At 42.9% G+C, this 17,748-nt stretch overlaps 1 protein-coding gene across 1 annotated transcript in view; it reads right to left on the bottom strand.

Moving 5' to 3' along the window:
• Positions 1-16,527: 16,527 nt before the first annotated feature.
• Positions 16,528-17,748, bottom strand: part of T265_12931 (hypothetical protein) — a gene marked incomplete at both ends in the record, with an annotated part of 7,651 nt that continues 6,430 nt past the window's right edge. Inside the window, 2 exons of the mRNA XM_009166365.1 lie at positions 16,528-16,749; positions 17,251-17,354. Of these exons, the coding sequence (XP_009164629.1) occupies positions 16,528-16,749; positions 17,251-17,354 (326 nt within the window). The remainder of the gene's footprint in view (positions 16,750-17,250; positions 17,355-17,748) is intronic.

The following is a 17,748-nucleotide window of genomic DNA, read 5'->3' as shown; positions in this document are numbered from 1 at the left end:
TTCAGAACGCTTCATGCTTCGAAAGACATTTTGCGCTCAAAACCTGTCGAGTTTTTTTATCCTTGTGATATTCACCAGACGCTCAAGTGCCAAAAATGATTTGGAGGGATGTGTGTGTGTGTGTTAATAAACTAAAACAAAGTTTGTGTTGCGGTTTACTTAGAACGTTTGAGGCAGCTTTCAGGCTTCCAGCTCAGCTTGCTTGTAAAATCCCTCAACATGAAGGTGAACTACTGCACAAGTCTATAAACGTCTGGCACACAAAGGAGGTTTAGTTGGTTGGGATCACCAGGTACCAAGGATTTCACGGAGTCAAGCAGAGGTCAAAGAGAGGTGCACCCCACTAACAAATTCCACAAATATTTAAATGGATATTCTGGTTGAATGTGCTTCAAGCCGTCGCCGATTCTGTTTCTTCTAATTAGAATAGTAGTGGTTGTGGGTTCGCAGATGTGATTCTCAGTTGTTATAGCTCATCGGCATCTGATAAACTTGGACAGAATTCAGGAAGCCTTCTCCTGGCCTCTGATCAACTACAATAAAAGTATAGTGTGAATATCAGGATAGAAAAAATTATAAGGTAGTCTGGTTTACTATCGCACGGAACATGTTTAAGTTCACCGAGCTCTACAGAGGTAGTCCCAGCATGAATCATTGCACACAACTGGGCCTTCGTGTCCTCAGAGCAGACTAATTTTTCCCAAGACTGCCTTCATGTAGGCGCAATTAGGGTTGATTCATAGGGAGTATTGTAATCCATTCAAAGTGCTATTGGTACGTAGGGATTTTCAGCATAAATGGGCCTCGCCGTAACAATAAATGCGTTGTACAGTGATCCCAAGTGGAAAACGAAGTGCGAACCAATTCTGTGTCGACTGATGCATTCTGTTTTTCATCGTTTAAGCGTTAAATCGTCTGTGTCACATTCTAAGGGCGATTGGCAGCGGATTTCCATTTTGACCGCAGGACTTATTTGGACCGACGGAATGAGCTCCCGTTTTGCAAATGTGTGTACAAACGCAAAGTGAATCCGAGACCGACAGCCCCCGTGCGGTGATATGGGTGCCAAACCTAGGTGTGCATGTGTGCAACGTGCTGATTGGATGGATGGCAAATTGAACGAAATGCCCGAGTTTTAAAGCTTGGGCGGTCACACTGCTTCATATCATGGTATGTTAATAAGAACCCAGTTACCAAACCTATGACGACTTGTGACCATTTGTTACGCCTAAACAAGTTTAGTCTTCCATTCACTTACCAAATCCTTGACAATCGCGTCCTTGCTCTCTATCTCCTCTGGTAGGGTAAGCACGAACTTCATCAGCACTTCTGGAAGGTATAAGTATGTTAATACCGATTAGGGCGACTTTTTAATCGAGCAGTGCACTCAGTAATGCAGAGTAGGGAAATGGTGCGTGGGAGCACAATAGGTGACTTAGATAACTACCTCCACATGTGGAATGCCCTTCCTGAAAGATGATCAGTAAAGTTAAGAAGCCTAGTTCGAATGGACCACTCAAGGGTTCTAATTCTCTGATATGACGAGTTTGTCTTTGGTTACAGCGAAGGGGTCACGGGAAGTGCATACATAAATAAACCTACAAATATCTACAGAAACATCGAATTCAATTCATGTGTTCCTAGGCTGAATGAGACACTTCTTGATAACGTCCTTTTATTTTTCAGCCATATGATATATATGTGAGGAAGAAAACGATGAGAAACTTGTTCTCCTAGATGTTCTCGTCACAGAGTACTATACCATCCGTGGACGCATTTCACGTAAAACAGATTCCATCTGCACCACTTCTATATCTGTAACATTTCTGTCTCTAATGAAGTTGAACAGAATTTCCTTTAAACAATAAATTCACATGTTCAAGCGTTGGGGAATTCAATCTAAGCTGAACGAGAGTGGTCGATCTGAGCTCACTTACAGTTAACTCACAGATCTTGAATTACTCTGAACGCATCTAATAGCCGTGCTGTCAAAATTACCGGTACCAGTGTTTGACACACTCTCAAAGGAGTGCCGTGGAGCTACCGCAGCTTACAGAATGAGCACTTCATAGAAGTGAACTTTCTGGTTTTGGATTCCATGATTGGTCTGCTGACTAGAAATTGATCCATTTGATCCATTAGCAGGGGAGTTATAGGGGAAGATTTGGATATCATGGAGAATGTGTTTTGTTCAGACAGATTGCCAAGTAAACTGAGATAAGCGCGTTATGGAATGGAGTCAGGAATATCGTCCAGCTGTAGCACCCTTTCGGTGTCTAGTGCCATGCCAACACGAAGGAGGCACGAGGGCTGGGATACTGCCAGATCGCCCAAGCCTAGACAGGGGAAGTCGAGAGGCGGAGGTCGGGTTCGAACCAAGGACCTTCCGCTCAGTAAATTCGCGCTCTAACCACTTGGTCCATCTCGCCCCCGAGTCAGGAATATACCGGAGCTTCTATTTCTAAATTTCATTTGGAGACCTACTACAGCTCGTGTTATGATCTGTTACCCTTAATAATTCTGAACACTTGGTAATGGGGAAGAAATTGACAGCGATATTGCGTCACACTATTGCTGGGTTAGTGCCTTAAAATGTTTTCTGTACCGTGCCTAAAGAACAATGACAGATGTATAAGTAGTACAGGTGCAAGTCAAATTACGGTACTGTGGGTAGGAATGTATTCTTAAGAAATTTTTGTGGTCAAAAGTCCTCAGTCAAATTACCTCCCTCCTTTCGTTGAATAAAGTCCGAGTCTGTCGAAGCGAAACTGCTGAAGAATTTCAAACCTTCTTTTAGCAAAACCTCTTGAAAATTATTCGCTTCAGGCAAATAGATCTGAAAGTATGCCATTCGTAGGCCATTGTTGGCAGCCGTGACTCCATCGAAATACAAGCGGATGATACTCTCATTCAGTTTGCGCCATCCAAGTATTCTATCCATCTGTACGAGTGAAATGGTGGGAAATGTGCGAAAATCTTTGCGTTTCCGAAGCTTCACATACAAGTGCATCTATAATCGATTTATTCTTCAATTCTGGTAGGACAACTCTCTCGGTTTTCAGTTTATCGTTTCAGTGGACAGGCTATCCTGAGAGCTAAGTCATGATTGGCCAAAGTATTGTTTCATCTGCTTTCAGGCTACTAGGCATTGCGCAGTTCAAGAACCTTTATGAAACTCCTAATGATTGGCTGGGACCTATGCCATCAAACCATTAGTGACCGACCAACGAATTGCCTAACATACCCGTAGATCTCTGCTTTGCTGCAGCGTAAACGCCCTGTTCTCGTCTGATTTTTGATCGCTTGATACTATCCATTTAGATCATCTGAACGACACTAGTGTCAAATTTGGTTCTGAAGTCCTGGACAGGACTCAGAGTTGGAGCGAACCATCTCGTGTTATTATTTTTCGAGGTTGATGCGCGTCGACGCTTGAGTGCGAAAGCGTGACGCAAGTTGGAATTCTTGTTATCATAACTGGTAGATAATGTGTGATATGCTGAAGATTCTGGGCTCGTATCCAAATTCACTCTGCCTTTTCATTCATCTGTGCATAAGTTGGGTTATAATTTAATAGTTCTCAGGTCCTCTACTGCAGACGGCGACACGACCCACTACTACGCACCTCTATTCCCAAGACAATTGTTCTGTCTCACATTGAACACCCTCTTGCTCATCGACTGTTTCACTCGCCTCACATAGTGGTGATGAAATTTCCAGCTTGATCATACAGGTTTGTCAGCATGTGAATTCACGTTCATCTCGGTGTGTAGAGCACATACTCAGACCCCTACTCTGGTCATCTCGTTGAATGGTTCACACATATCCACAAACGAACTTTGAGATGATGGTGCTTGTTCTTAAGTTCTTGACCTTGCATGCGTCGACCGTGGTCGTGTGTGCAGTCAGCAGAATGTACACTTTGACTTTACCGACAACGAAGCAGCGGACTGCTCAGGTGTTGTAGGGGCACGCAATTAGATACATTAGAGGATATGAAGTTGTCCGGGTGTCAGTGCACTCCCACTCAACATACCTTAGATCATGACGCATCAGAAAAGTGGCGAATTACAGATTGCAGTGAAAATGTGAGCTGGAGTCAGCTATTGTTATTTATTATTATTATATTACCGCAGCAGAAAAGTGGCGAATTACAGATTGCAGTGAAAATGTGAGCTGGAGTCAGCTTATTGTTATTATTATTATTATTATTACCGCAGTTCTGTATATAACCAAAATGATCGCCATTTTTTTCGCCTCCTAGGTTGTTCCAATTTGCAGTCGACAAATTAACTCAGCCCCGAACATTTGCAACATTCTGTAGGATATCGGATGCAATATACTTTAAGCACTGTTGTACAGGTCAGAACTGATACTCTTCTAATCTAGCCAGCCTACGTCTCTGCAACAAGGTTGCTGTCTGAAAATGACCAGTTATATGATTTGAAAATTGTGGCTGCTACTCCCTCTTGTTACATTCGGGTCGCTGTGTTGCATTAGTCATCCTGCACAGAAATCAATATGTACACTTTGATGTACCAGGCAAACACGAAAACAGGTTCGTATGTTTACGGCTGACATCCCTGGTCAAATGTAATTTGTGGTGAAGTAAGCTGATGAATGACGCGCTACTGCTATGCCTCTTAGCGCAAAAGGATGTCTTGAGAATGCTCGGAAATTGAGCGCCTCATCTCCATCCCTAGAAATCGATACAACCAAGTACCTGATATCACGTTATGTACGAAAATTTTCCTCGAGGTACTGGAGGTACATTTAATAGAACCATCCGAGATACACATGCTGCTAGAAACTTGAAAATTATTCGGCTTGTCCTCGAAAACAGCGGTCACAGAAAAACGTTTTCAGTACTGTTGCAGACGTTCGGTTCTGAAATTTTCGGAGGTTCACTTTAAGCACATGCCTGGAAAACACGCAGAATACAACAAGGAATTATTCCATAAAATATTGTAGCGAGTGGAGAACAACATTGAAAAAACAAGGAGGCAAACCGGCCGCCTTGCAACTCAGACCATAGGCGCCAAGCGACTTAACCGCCAAGGCCCCAGTCAGTAACCTGGCGAGGTTCGTGCAACAGTGGTCCGAGAACGTTACTTCCGGCAACTTTGTGAGGTTATCGCTCTGGAATATTCAGGAAGACAAGGAAGGCAATTTCCAGGTGCGAGTCGTCCCGTTCCAGCTCAGTCACTTGGGGTCATCCCAAAAGTAGACCAGGAAATATCCACATTTTGTGCGCCAAATGGTGATGGAGAGTTAAGTTGGACGTCCAGCTGTCTAAAATAACATAACGCATAATTTCTGAAATTGTACCTCCGGTAGTTGTTCGAAAACAGCTAAGGATGGGGCACTGACGACTCTGGATGGATGGAATTCTGGTGGTTGTAAGCAACAAGAAAAAGAAACGCCATGCGCACTTTAGTTGACCGCTCCATTTCCAGTGCACGTCTCCGAAGAGAACAGATCAGAGAGTTAGGATTGTCTGGTGTTTAGAATCAGTTTAAGGGGTCTTCATGCAGCCTTCTGCATTCCACTGAATGAAGCCAAAGAGTGACATGTTTGGCAGTGTGTGGTTGGTTATGTAAACCACGTTCAAAAAATCACTTCCCACACTTTAGTCATTGGAAGAAGATCCTAATTGCATACCCGACTTGCCAATAGAGGATTGAGTGCAGTAAAAAGACCTCGCTTCCTAAGTTTGATCCTCTTGACTCATAAATCGCAGATTTCAGTTCACAGCTCGGAAATCAGGTGCAAATGTTATATGAAATTCCATGGGTGTTGGTTCTTTTCTCCTTCTCTTATTGTATACATCGTGATTCCCCGTTTAGTTGTCTCCTTTTCGCGCATATATCGCCTCTATTGTTCTGACCCGAACATGAACCGTTCTTTGATCTTGTCATCGCACATCTTGTTTAAATGAACCAAGTGGGTTTCGCCATCTTGTGGCCACTTTGCCTCAGGTCAGTATGAACTTTGAATACCCACCTACTTACGTAACTATTTGTTCAGAATCCCGCTAGGATTTAGTAGTTCCTAAATCGGTTTATAGAAGCAGGCGGAATCGCACGAATTGGGGCATGTGCAGTTTCGTGTTTTTATCATTGTACTCATAGTACTGCATTTTTTAAATAAACCTTCATATGGATTATTTGACTTTTAGGGTTTTTTGCGTAACTCGTCGTCGCCCAACCGATTACTGGAAAAATGGATAGAGGGTACGCATTGTGCAAAAGTAAGGGTGGTATGCGGGTCAGTCGAACATGCAGTCAAATAAATGAGGTGAAAGTCATTTGACTCCATGATCTATTGACTGTTTTCTTTAAAATACCTACATGTGAATTTAGTATAACTTTTGCATGTGCATTCTGAGCGATAGCGCATACACTTGCGATGTGGAGCCGAGGGCGCATACACTTGCGATGTGTGAGCCGAGGTGATGTCTTTGTTTTTTTTACCTTGATTCGTAACCTATAAGACCAACTTCAGAGGCTGGAAACAACTAGCTCGGTGCGCCTACGTGACACTGGATAAGGTCTCCGAACTGATATATGAGATTTAACGAAGCCGCTTAGCAGCAGATGTGTTGTAATGGATTAAGACATCGTGTGAAAGTAGTGTGGTGCGTGGATATACCAATCGAATCCGAATTTGGCGTTTGGTGGGAGTGAAGTACATGTGATCAGGCGTGAACAGTGTCGTTGACCTAAAGGATTTTTAACAGTTTCACTTCACTTCGTGGTAGAGTTTGTATGTTTCAGAATAGCAGAGGAGTTGCTGCTGAAGTTCAGAAACAAGGGTTTCCAAAACGGAGCACTGAGCCACCTCATACGGAGCCAGCTCAGTGTCGAACAGATTTCTGTTTGGCCTGAGCTACTTTTTGGATACATCCGACGAAGAAGAGCATTATCTCTCGGTCGGTTGCCCTGAACGATTTCTCAGGCTCATTATTAGGTCATGTCAGGCAGAGTTCGGATGCGAGGTCGTACACATTATCGTACAGTGTCAGGCTGGAACACTCTGAACAGGAACGGATTCTTGAAGTTACTTGTCGCAGCCGCGACATAGATACCTTCGACCTGCAACTTGACTAGAGCCTTCTATCTCCAACGCCGTGAGCGCGTTCCAAGTTAGGATAGCTCGGGTTGTGATCTGTACAAATGTTGACCTTCATCTACTTGAGTCATTCGTGGGAGTCTACCCTTTCGCGACATTCTTCGTCTCTGACAGATACCAGAACCTCCGTCTAAAACGTCTACACCACCGCGCGGGTCAGTCAACTGACTTATGTGTGAATGCATAGGATGTATACAAAGCGATAAAATGGCCGAACGCGCGATTAAGCGATGAAGAATGCAAGTCACGTGGAATCACTTCTATTGAAACAAGACGTAGAACACTTCTTCAAAGTTGTTACGAACGTAGGACTTCGCGGAAGTACTGGTATATTGTTTTTTGCACCGCTTTTCTAGTCGTTGGACCTCCAGCGATTTCTCAGAAGCACGTCATCATCGAAAAACTAAGCAGATCTTCAGGTAGTGGACAACTTTCACAAAGTATACTTCATTTGCATGGTACTAACCATTCCACTTTTCCCGTCTTCATTTAAAAGCTCCGCAATATGTTCAATGTCAAAGAAGATCTTATAATTTATTTTAGTTTGTTACTTGATTCGAAAGGGTGAACACCTGATATTGGCACCACTCAGGAAATCGAGATGAAAAATCATTGTTCAGGAAACCCTGATGGCACAGCACGCCTACATCGAGTCCAGGTTCCTCTAAAATCGATCAGACTCTGAAAGATTCTAGTCCAAATCAGATCCAGAACGCATCGTAAAAGTTAGCATAATACAGTGAACACATTTTGCTGCACAAAAACTCACTCGATATATTATTTCGTTTTTGTTATTGTTTGATTCACTTATCGATGAAGTCATCGGTATTTCCGCCTCATTGAGGGTGAGCTTCACAAAAAGAACTGAAAGTAGAGAGCGGCGAGGAGAAATGTTTGAAAACGTGTTTTTGAGTAGGAATGAGGATGGAATTCTCCGGAGCTGGACATAAACGGAACAAATACACCGCAGGACCAAAGAAGAGCCGCATTCAAACTAGGTTGGACTGTGTAAATAGCAGTGACTCAGAGTTGTTTCAGGAGAACAATAAAGGAGTTGACACTCCAGCAACAACACTGACAACGAGAAAAGAAAATTAAGCACATAGCCCTTCCATGTATCAATACCAAATATGAGCACTCAGCAAGCTTACCTAGTCAAATAGGAATCCCTGCTAACCAAGTGCTACTCCATGAAAGGTCATTTGAAGCCTGGACGATAAGACTAACCAAGTAATGAATATAACAAGCTAAACGGCACCAGCTACAACTTCTCTTGTGCTTGCAAAACGTGATGCGGAATGGTAGAGTATTGCGCGACTATCAGGAGATGCTATTCTCTATCCGTACTTTTCACTCATGAACTGCAAATGTGCTACAGCTTAAAGTCGGAAACGCATAGGTCTTGGCGAATTCGGGTACTTGGAATGCGAAATAATTGGTGGAGTCACGAGCATCCTGCATGAAAATCTAGAGCAGAACTGCCCGACGGTGCGTGTGAACGGCACGCACTTAGTTAGGATCAAACGCTGATGTCTGCCGTTAACGAACTTCACGTAAAGTCTACGTGCGTATAACAAGTCCCCGTACATAATGCATAAGACAGCCAAGTCAAGCTTGAGATTTCATTATACTGTATTAAGGGGTCCGATTGCTAGATCAACCACTTATTGCAGTCAGCCAAACTGCAGACCTACAAGTTGTCTTGAAAATGGGAGCAATTCCCACTCACGTGGCAGTCACAATTGATACACATTCTGCATTTCCACTAGTTGTCGTGTTTGCTTCCAGGACTGCTGCTCACTGGAACTTTGGAATGCGGTGCATGCATATTCGTTCAGCCGCTTCCGAAGTTCCGCATCCGTCTAGGTGCAGTAAAAGGCAGATGAATCCTATCAACAAAACCCTGAGGAGAGTACTTGATCGATTGCGCGCTTCCTTCTTGCTTTCCTCTGCTAATCCCGACCATAATGTAACCAAAGCGGCCATGTTCGTTTGATATGGCCCATTGCCTGTGACAAACGCTACAACACATAGGACATCTAGGACATCTTCGCTCTATGAAAATCATCTGTAAACTGTGAAAATCTAAAAGATCTAAGTAGTACTTCGGGCTTAAATTTTGATTTAGCTGATTTCTTTTGCTATTCCCTTAAGTTGTGGCTAGAAGAAAACACTTCCAATGGCAAACTTTGTGACATCTCTCCTGAGAAGGCTAATGGTTGACCAAACATTCGACTTTCTTTAACGTTTTTTTAAGTTGTTTAACTGCTGTTCTAATCAGTGGGATAGGAGTTAGCCCACTCAGTGGTTAAATACTTAATTTATCAGTGTGAAAACGAAGTGGTTTAACTTTATTGTAAGATAAACCAACACAGGCATCTGTAGAACAGTTTGGAAAAATATATAGTCAATATTCTGAGAGCTCATACCATTGAACAAATCGTGATTGGTGAATGATACATCACCAGTTTATCGGGCATGAATTTCCCCATAACATTTGTTTGAACAGATCACCCATTGGACTCATTTATGTTCACACAGACCTACATTTTGTACAATAAGGCCTGTAGTTCGAATGGAAGGAAAGGGTAGACTTACCAGTCCCTACACTAAGCCCCAGACATCTCAACTAAGGATGCTTCATAGCAAATGTTTTTCTAGTTTTCTAGCAGCGATGCAGACGCACTTGCGAAGAAAGTCGAAATCTATAAAGCCTTAAACACTGGCCCTCTGGTACGAGAAAAGAACTTTAACAAGGGTCCCTGCTCCAGCTAAAGGAAGGGCTGCCTATTCACCTGATGTAGACGTTCATACCAATACGGATAGATATTATAGAATACGCTTTAAGTAATGAATACCTTGTTGAATCTTTGTGGTTCGGAGGCCAAATTTTGATTAATGTACCGTGTAATCGGCTGTCATAGGCCAAGCACCATTCTTTACATGGGAGAAGAATCCATACCGGATTCTAAAGCTCGTATAAGGACGTTGTACCAGCGAGATAAATACAACAGATCGGGTCTGGCCTGATCAACCCAATCTAATTAGCCTGTTCGACAAATGGATGGTATGCAGCTTTTGGGTGCACCAGGGCCGATACAGGAAACGTCTTATGAACCACGATGGATAGGATGACCTAGCGAGTTTGTTCCTATGCTGTTACACCCTAGCTTGAACGACTACTATGCTCGTTTTAGCCTTCTCGCGCACGATATCATCCTTCTTCTTCACGTATAAACTTGAATGGACAAATCTAATTCCTGTTTCCCTTCAACCAACGGTCCGCTGCTAAATTCACGGGAGGTAAAAACCGATATCGCACCGCATGACACAGAACCGTTCATGTGCAGTTCGCCGTGAGCGAAACCATTTCCCGCCAGTGAATGTTGGTTACAGGGGTGCTAGAAAGCTCAGTGAAATATATACTGTAAAGAATATACGCCTTTTGAAGGCAGATTATTGAGACAGTTACCTCAAATGACTGCCTGCGTAATAAGCCTGTTTGCATATTTTTTTGCGGGCTGTCACCGGCCTATACAAAGCGACAGATCGGCGGTGATATTGCTTCCATCAGGCCTGGGGTTTAAGTTACCTTGTTTCCTGCTAGTCTTCTGTCGCTGATTGTGCCAATCAGCTCTGCTGCAAACGTAAAATCCCTGGTCATCAGCGATTCAGGGGACACACGAACTCCTGCATAATCGGAATCCCAGGATGGGGGTCAGAAATTATTGTCGGTGAGAGCCCGTATCATTTGTGTTTACCTAGTGCAAAACACAAAAGTGGCTTGTCACTGTGACACTTTGTGCGCAAGGCTGATAAATAAATTGCTGACACATGGAAGGCAAAATGTTCAGCTTCATCACAAAAGCGCTTGTCAAGAACGCGTCGAAGAAAACGTCTGCTCTGTTTTTACGTAAACTGATAGCCATGGGAATATTCTGCCATCCGTCTTCACCGCTGACATTACTCTATCGACCAATTTGTGTGAATGGAGTGAAAGAAAGAGTGGCAATTTCGATAACCTGAGCTTGTAAAGCTGCTCACGTTGAGGTTATAGAGTATGCCGGCAAATTCGTCATAAGATTATCCAATCCATAATGGTTCACTAGACTTTTCACGTCTCGGCGTTGCCCTGTCCTATGCGACTTACTGCCCTATGCACATCATGCATCCGTTAAATAGACTATCCGAACTCTCTGGGTCCTTGTGTCGAGGATAAAGCACGTTTACAACCGCATCCTATGCTAAATGGGCCTGTGTTAACTGTTGCTTAAAGCCGTGCATACGGAAAGAATTTCTATATCAGTATGGGCAGATTTGACCTAACTAAATTTTCTACTAACGGTAAAATGTCAGATCGCCACTGGAGCCAACTCGAATCCTTTATTTGAGTTCGATGGCTGGAGAGCGTTATCTACTCATTCAGTAAATTCCTGCCTTTTTGAGGGTTTGCTCTTTTTGATGAACACGCACTGCTCCAATATTCGTCCTGCTGGGCTCGTTCATCGATTTTCCATTCATTTGATGTTGTTCACTTCCGCTGTGAAACTATACACCTCAAGAAGTATACTTTAACCAGAACATAGACATTCATTGCAGTCAAGCCACACCGGCCCAAGGGCTTTTCATCTGAAGCGTCTCGTCATCGGGAAAAATGTCCAGAACGAAGAGGCACTCACATCTGGGGTGGGCATGTCAGATGAAAAAGTGGTCTTGTCACCTTGCTGATAAGCCGTGATACATATTGTAGACCATAAGCGGCTCAGGCTGTTAAGCTCCACTATGGCAGCAAGCACAGAGACGAGAGACTAAACCCTCTATCCTGTACTGAGTCAGGTGGTGTGCCGGAAACCAATATGAAAAGTGCACTGAAAATGCGCAAGAAATCCATCGACTAACAGGTCCTCAACCATCATCATCGTTGAGGAGTGGCCGCTTGGTTTGGCCAAACACCTATTAAGACTGTCGAAATACTGATAAACATCGGGGCTGTGAGCATATTAAAAGATGACCACGTCCAAACCTCCATAACAACTAAAATAATATTGGGTTAAATTGTCCACACTAACTTGGGTGGAAAAATGAATCACTTTTCGCATTTAAGTTAGCTCTGATTTGAATTGGTAAATCACACCAATGACTGTAGAAATTCTTCCTCCCCTCAACAGGAACGATCCAGTAGAATTTTGCTTTCCGTAGAGTTAACTGCCTGATGTTTTGAGTTTTGATCCCTTTTGAAACTGCTTCTCGAAAAGTAATGGAATAGATATCCGTATAACATATATTGTACGGGTGTACTGGCTCATAATGCAGATGTTCTTTGTTGGGCAGGCTTTTCTACCGCCGTCACACACGTCCTCCTGTGACATACTTGGAAAAATTAGTCTCCAAGATACATGAGCACATTTGGAAGCTCGATTTTCTAGTATTTGATCAAAGGTTATCCATATGGGTTTCAATACTATATCGATGGATACAAGAGTGGTATAGAGAGGTGGGGCGCTCTCGAGAGACCACCCTCGGGAAGCTACCAGTTATCAGCAGCGCCGGCAGCAGCAGCGATTTTGTCTAGTGACACTAACAGTTTTGCGGATGTCTAAATGAATAGTTAAGTCCTCACAAACGAGGCACACCTCGCCGGAGAATCCACATTTTACAGTTATACATATATAGATTGAAGCAGTAAGTCTAACTGGAATGTAGGTCTGATCATGAACAGAATGAAATTACGGTAGAAAGCTCGGACACATTGCTGTTTTATGACATTGTTAGGACATCAGAGAACTAACTGCGACATTTGCCATCCCATTGGAGCGGCTTGTTCAAATAATTCTCAGCTTGAGCACAGAAACAACAAGGCTGGTCCTTAAATTAGTTCATTCCTTGAGGATTTCTTATTGTTATTTTCAAAAATTACATTGTTTGTATTAGAAGGGTGCTGTGAATCTTTATAAAGATACACTTTGAACTGAATTTTAGACCCACCTTTGATATCTTTTTTGTTGTTTGCTGAAAATGCAGAAGAAATTAGCAAATGGCAGTATTTTTAAACAAGTAAATCGCGTAGCCAGGTAGCCTGTACTGTTTTACCATCATATAAGACGTTTTCGGCAGCCTGGTGAGCAATTCGGTACTCACTTTATGTAATTCACTTCTTGCGGACTATGAGGATCTTTGATCTTTGTGTAGACCTAGAACATTGCAAATTTACTCACAAGGTTACTCGGAACTTCCCGACTGACCACGACTGCTTTGAATCTCTCTCTCTCTCTCTCTCTCTCTTTCTTTCTCTCTCCCTCTCTCTCTCTCTCTCTCTGGGGTTCCGAGTTTCCTCCAACCTTATGTTCTGTTTGAACTCAGATTGCAGGAAGTTGGCGACATGCACTCATTTGCACGCCAGTTTGCTTTTCACGAGAGACCCAACTGAATATCTCGATTAAGATGTTCTTCTTCAACTGATGGCGACGTAATGCACTACCCATACGGCAGCTAAAGCAGGATATCTGTTGTCTTGCGCGGTGGCCAAGCTATGGGTTACGCCTGCGCTGAGCTGGCCAGACTACGCGATAGGGAGAAGACAGAGAACTGGGGACACGGCTGTATTGCCAGGACAAAACATACAGAATGACTGCGTAAATATATAGGATGACTAATTGGCCAAATATGGTCGTTCACTTGTTCGTTCCGTACAGCCAATGGTGGTGTTCCGGTCGTGAACAGTCTCAGGCCCACAACGCTGGTCGTGTGTTGCTAAGCCATGTTAGGTGGGTGCCGCCAACTCACCTACTTTCCGGACGCGTCGTACCGATGGTGACCTTAGGGATGTGTTACTCTCTCCACATGTACTTTTTCTTCTGTCGGGGCGCGCCCTGACAATATCATAAACGAGAGATCCAACAGGGTCTTTCGTGAGAACCGAATAGGGACACAAATGGGCACATTTCGCTGTTTCATCCTTGTTGCAATTCATCAGTAGTGCTTCTCTCCTGGGTCAATAATGTGCTTCTAAAACTACGTTCTTCGTGTTACTAGTCGAGCACTATGCCATGTTGTTCATAAATGAATGTCATCTCCCAGGTATGTTTTCAGTGTGTGTTTACCCATACCCAGAAATTGGGACGAAACTTTGGTCTACCCGCCGAGCTAAACCGGATCTGTGTAGGTGACTCACCAGTCCTCATAACATATCATATTTCAGATCACACATGATTAATACGGACACTACCTCTGTATACGGGGGTTCAGATATCCCAGTCGGTCCTTTATAATCAAATTCTGAACGAAATGCGAAAGTGTACTTTGGTGGAAATTGCCTAAAATATCACTTTCCAAAATCGTCAACCAGCGTTTCCTATCTGCAAACATCTTACCACAAATCACCACTCAATCATACTAACGAAGTTGTCCACATTGGGCAATTTTTGCCCATTAGTTCTTTCATTCCCTGAAGTTTATGATCAGGGTTCACTCGACGGACCACACACTGCTGATGAATTCCAGTGTTCATGAAACAGCTGCAAAGTGCTTCTTGACATTTCCACTTGAATGGCTCCTTTTACGAAGTGGAATTATCTTTAAGCTTGTCCGATCTCTTCATGGGTACTAGGTATAACATTTTCTAAACACAAAACGCACCAAGATTTCTACAGTTTTGTAGACTCACCAACTGCTTTGAGACATTGTGGACTGGTGATTGTTTTGTTTGATCACTAACACTTCTTCCGATCCCACACTTCTTCTGTGCGGAAGAATGTCTCACCCTAACGTGTGGATCTTTAAAGTCAAACTCACAAGCTGAGGTGAGTACTATTTAGCCCATAAATTACATACATGTAGAGGTAATTCGGTGATAAGTAACTGAAATTGTGGTAAATGATGACCGGTTGACTGCTTTGATGCCTAGGTAGAGCACTCCGGATTAATTATTTTAGCTAATCACGCGAATTTGTGTGCAACGCGTCGATTGATTCAATCAAGGGCATCCAAATTTTCATCGCCCACGGTAAATGCAACAGCACAAGCCACTTGTTTAGTATATCATGGAAACGGTGTCTACAGACTTCCCAAGCGGCATCTTCTCGACCTGTGTAACATTACTTATAATTTGTGGATACTCAGGAGTGGTTTTGAAATTTCAATTACAGTTTCTCAAATGAACCAATCTTGTAATACAGAAATACAAGGAAGAGCTGCTTTATCCCTAGTTAGAGATAACAGAAAGAAAATTACTATACCCATCAGCGTAGAGTCACTGGCGCACAAAGCAATACTCAGTACTTTTCAATTGATTAATAACCACCAAATCGGTTCAGGTATCGATATTTTCCTTGCTTGTTTGTTAAACAGAGCACTGTACGCTACAAAGTCAGGAAGTACTATATGGATCGTTTACCTTACCAGCAATCATCAGTAGTGCCCATCTGATGGAACTCCTGTTTGGAATTTCGAAGTTGCAACACCTTGGTTAGTGTTGTGAGCATGGGCGGCTGATCAGCAGTATGAGTAGATCGTACTCAGACAGAATAAAGCGCCGCTCATCCTTCAGTCACGGAATCCACATAATATGGTCTGGCTGGCTCCACAAGTAGCGACTTCTTCGAAAAGACTTTTACACATCTTGTGGAATTATTTCTCTCAGGTACTTAACTTGTTAAGTATTCGTTCAGTATTGATCGCACTAGTGTTGACGTTCGGACATAGTGTGTGCTGGTATGGCTTCGTCCATAAAAAGTTGAGATAGGTAATGATGTAACCTGATGCCATCTTTAATAGCTGGTGTAATCTGAAGCATGGTGATCCACATCGCATCTGTATGGCCATCTCACCTATCCGTAAGCACTTACTGGGGCTATTTTACGTTGAAATAATATAACAATAGTGTTTCACTATTATTGGGGCTTTTCGGTATTGTGCACGTACTGGAATGTCTGACATTAGGATTTGTCTGTTGTCAGTGCATAGTGAGAGAGCCAAATACGGGTTGAGCTGATCCGAATATGATGCCGTGTGCAAGCCATGCAATCCAGAAGACTTGAAGGGTTTTGTCGGTAGTTTGATGACAATCAAACAACTAATACATGTACCCATTCTTGTACCATCGCGTTTTGGCCGACTGATGGCTTAGGACAAGCCTGTGCTGTTTCGTTCACCAATCTTATTCTCCCGGGCTTGCAGCAGCGCCGTATACATGTCATCGGTCGTGTATGGTCTCACACAGATGAAATTCCCGTTGCCCGGAGGGGCCACTTAGTAAACGGGTTGACGTACCACCTTACAACAAACACGGCTTTTTGTTTTGACCATGAAGTGAAGCATGGTGTTGAATTAATTGTTTTTTTATATCTTAAGCAGTGTGACTACTTTCTTGCATGGCACAAAACAAACGAATGACTTACCAATGAATTTGAATGAAACTCCATTTAACACTTCAGGAGGCGAGTTCAACTGCTTTAGAGCAAATTCTCTCGTCCCTTTGTCTTCCATATCTGGACAGAGGTGTCTGTAGATTCTGGATGGACTGTAAATTTTTACGGAGGCAGTCGTTTCTCCAACACGTCCGGAACAGATTATTTTTTTCACACAGAAATTCGACCATATTAACCATAGTTTACCGAGCACCTGATAAAAGAACATCAAGTATAAGTGCAAGGCCTTTATTCATTGCACTGATATACAAAACGAGCCTGGTGTTATTCCCTTACATAGTTTTCCCTTTTTTTTTGCAAAATCTGATTGTCTGAACGAATGATGTATTTCATAATGTTTCACTTTGTAACTAGCCTTCTGTTGTACCACCAAACATTTTAGTTCAAGTAAAATGGAAGAGTAGACCCTTTCCAATTTGATTTGAGATTGGCTGAGTTTGGACTAATATCCGCACATCATTCTGTGATGCCGCTCGTACGCGTGGACAAGGTAAATTTGGATTCTCGAACGAACAACGTGTATCAGTACGCGAGCACAGTATTCGCTCGATAATGCAGCTGTGTATACATTTGATCAAGTTCAGCGGTGTGTTAAGTGCTGATCTAATAGAAAAAAAACAGGGTTTCAGATTAACCATATACACAAACATTCTACCGGGTCGAAAAACACCTTGCAAAAAGATCCTCCACTCACCCAATCACACAATCTGTCTGTTGGCCTATTGTACAGCGGGATATCGTTTTCGTCAGAAACTTCTCTCCATTGAACGGTGGGTCCCGTGGCTCGCAGTTCCGTTTCTAAAGGCAAGCGAGTATGTATTTCTTATTACTAATAATGTTTGCAATTTTGTTTAAGAAAACTCCGGTTTGGTTAACAAGATGTTATCTACAGCAGACGCTTAACAAAAACTCAAAGCCTTCTTCCCAACATATAATGATGTCGAGTTTGTCAGTACCAGCTACTTCTCAGGAGCCAACATCTATCAACCTTGTCACACGAAAGAAATGACAAGATAGAAGGTAACCGTGAAAAGTACAGCTGTTGATTAGTCCTTCAATACTAACTGACGCTGACACTCAGCTGGTAGTCGGGTAATTTGTTATCAGGTCTTTTGATTCAGACGTGCTTGAACTATGAATAAAACTGTAGCTGTTTAGAAAACGTGCAGTGATATACTCCAAACGAGCGGTT

This window comes from Opisthorchis viverrini (assembly GCF_000715545.1).
Source record: "Opisthorchis viverrini unplaced genomic scaffold opera_v5_25, whole genome shotgun sequence".
Taxonomy (NCBI): domain Eukaryota; kingdom Metazoa; phylum Platyhelminthes; class Trematoda; order Opisthorchiida; family Opisthorchiidae; genus Opisthorchis; species Opisthorchis viverrini.
Note: the sequence above shows the minus strand (reverse complement) of the source record. Positions and strands in the feature narration are given on the sequence as shown.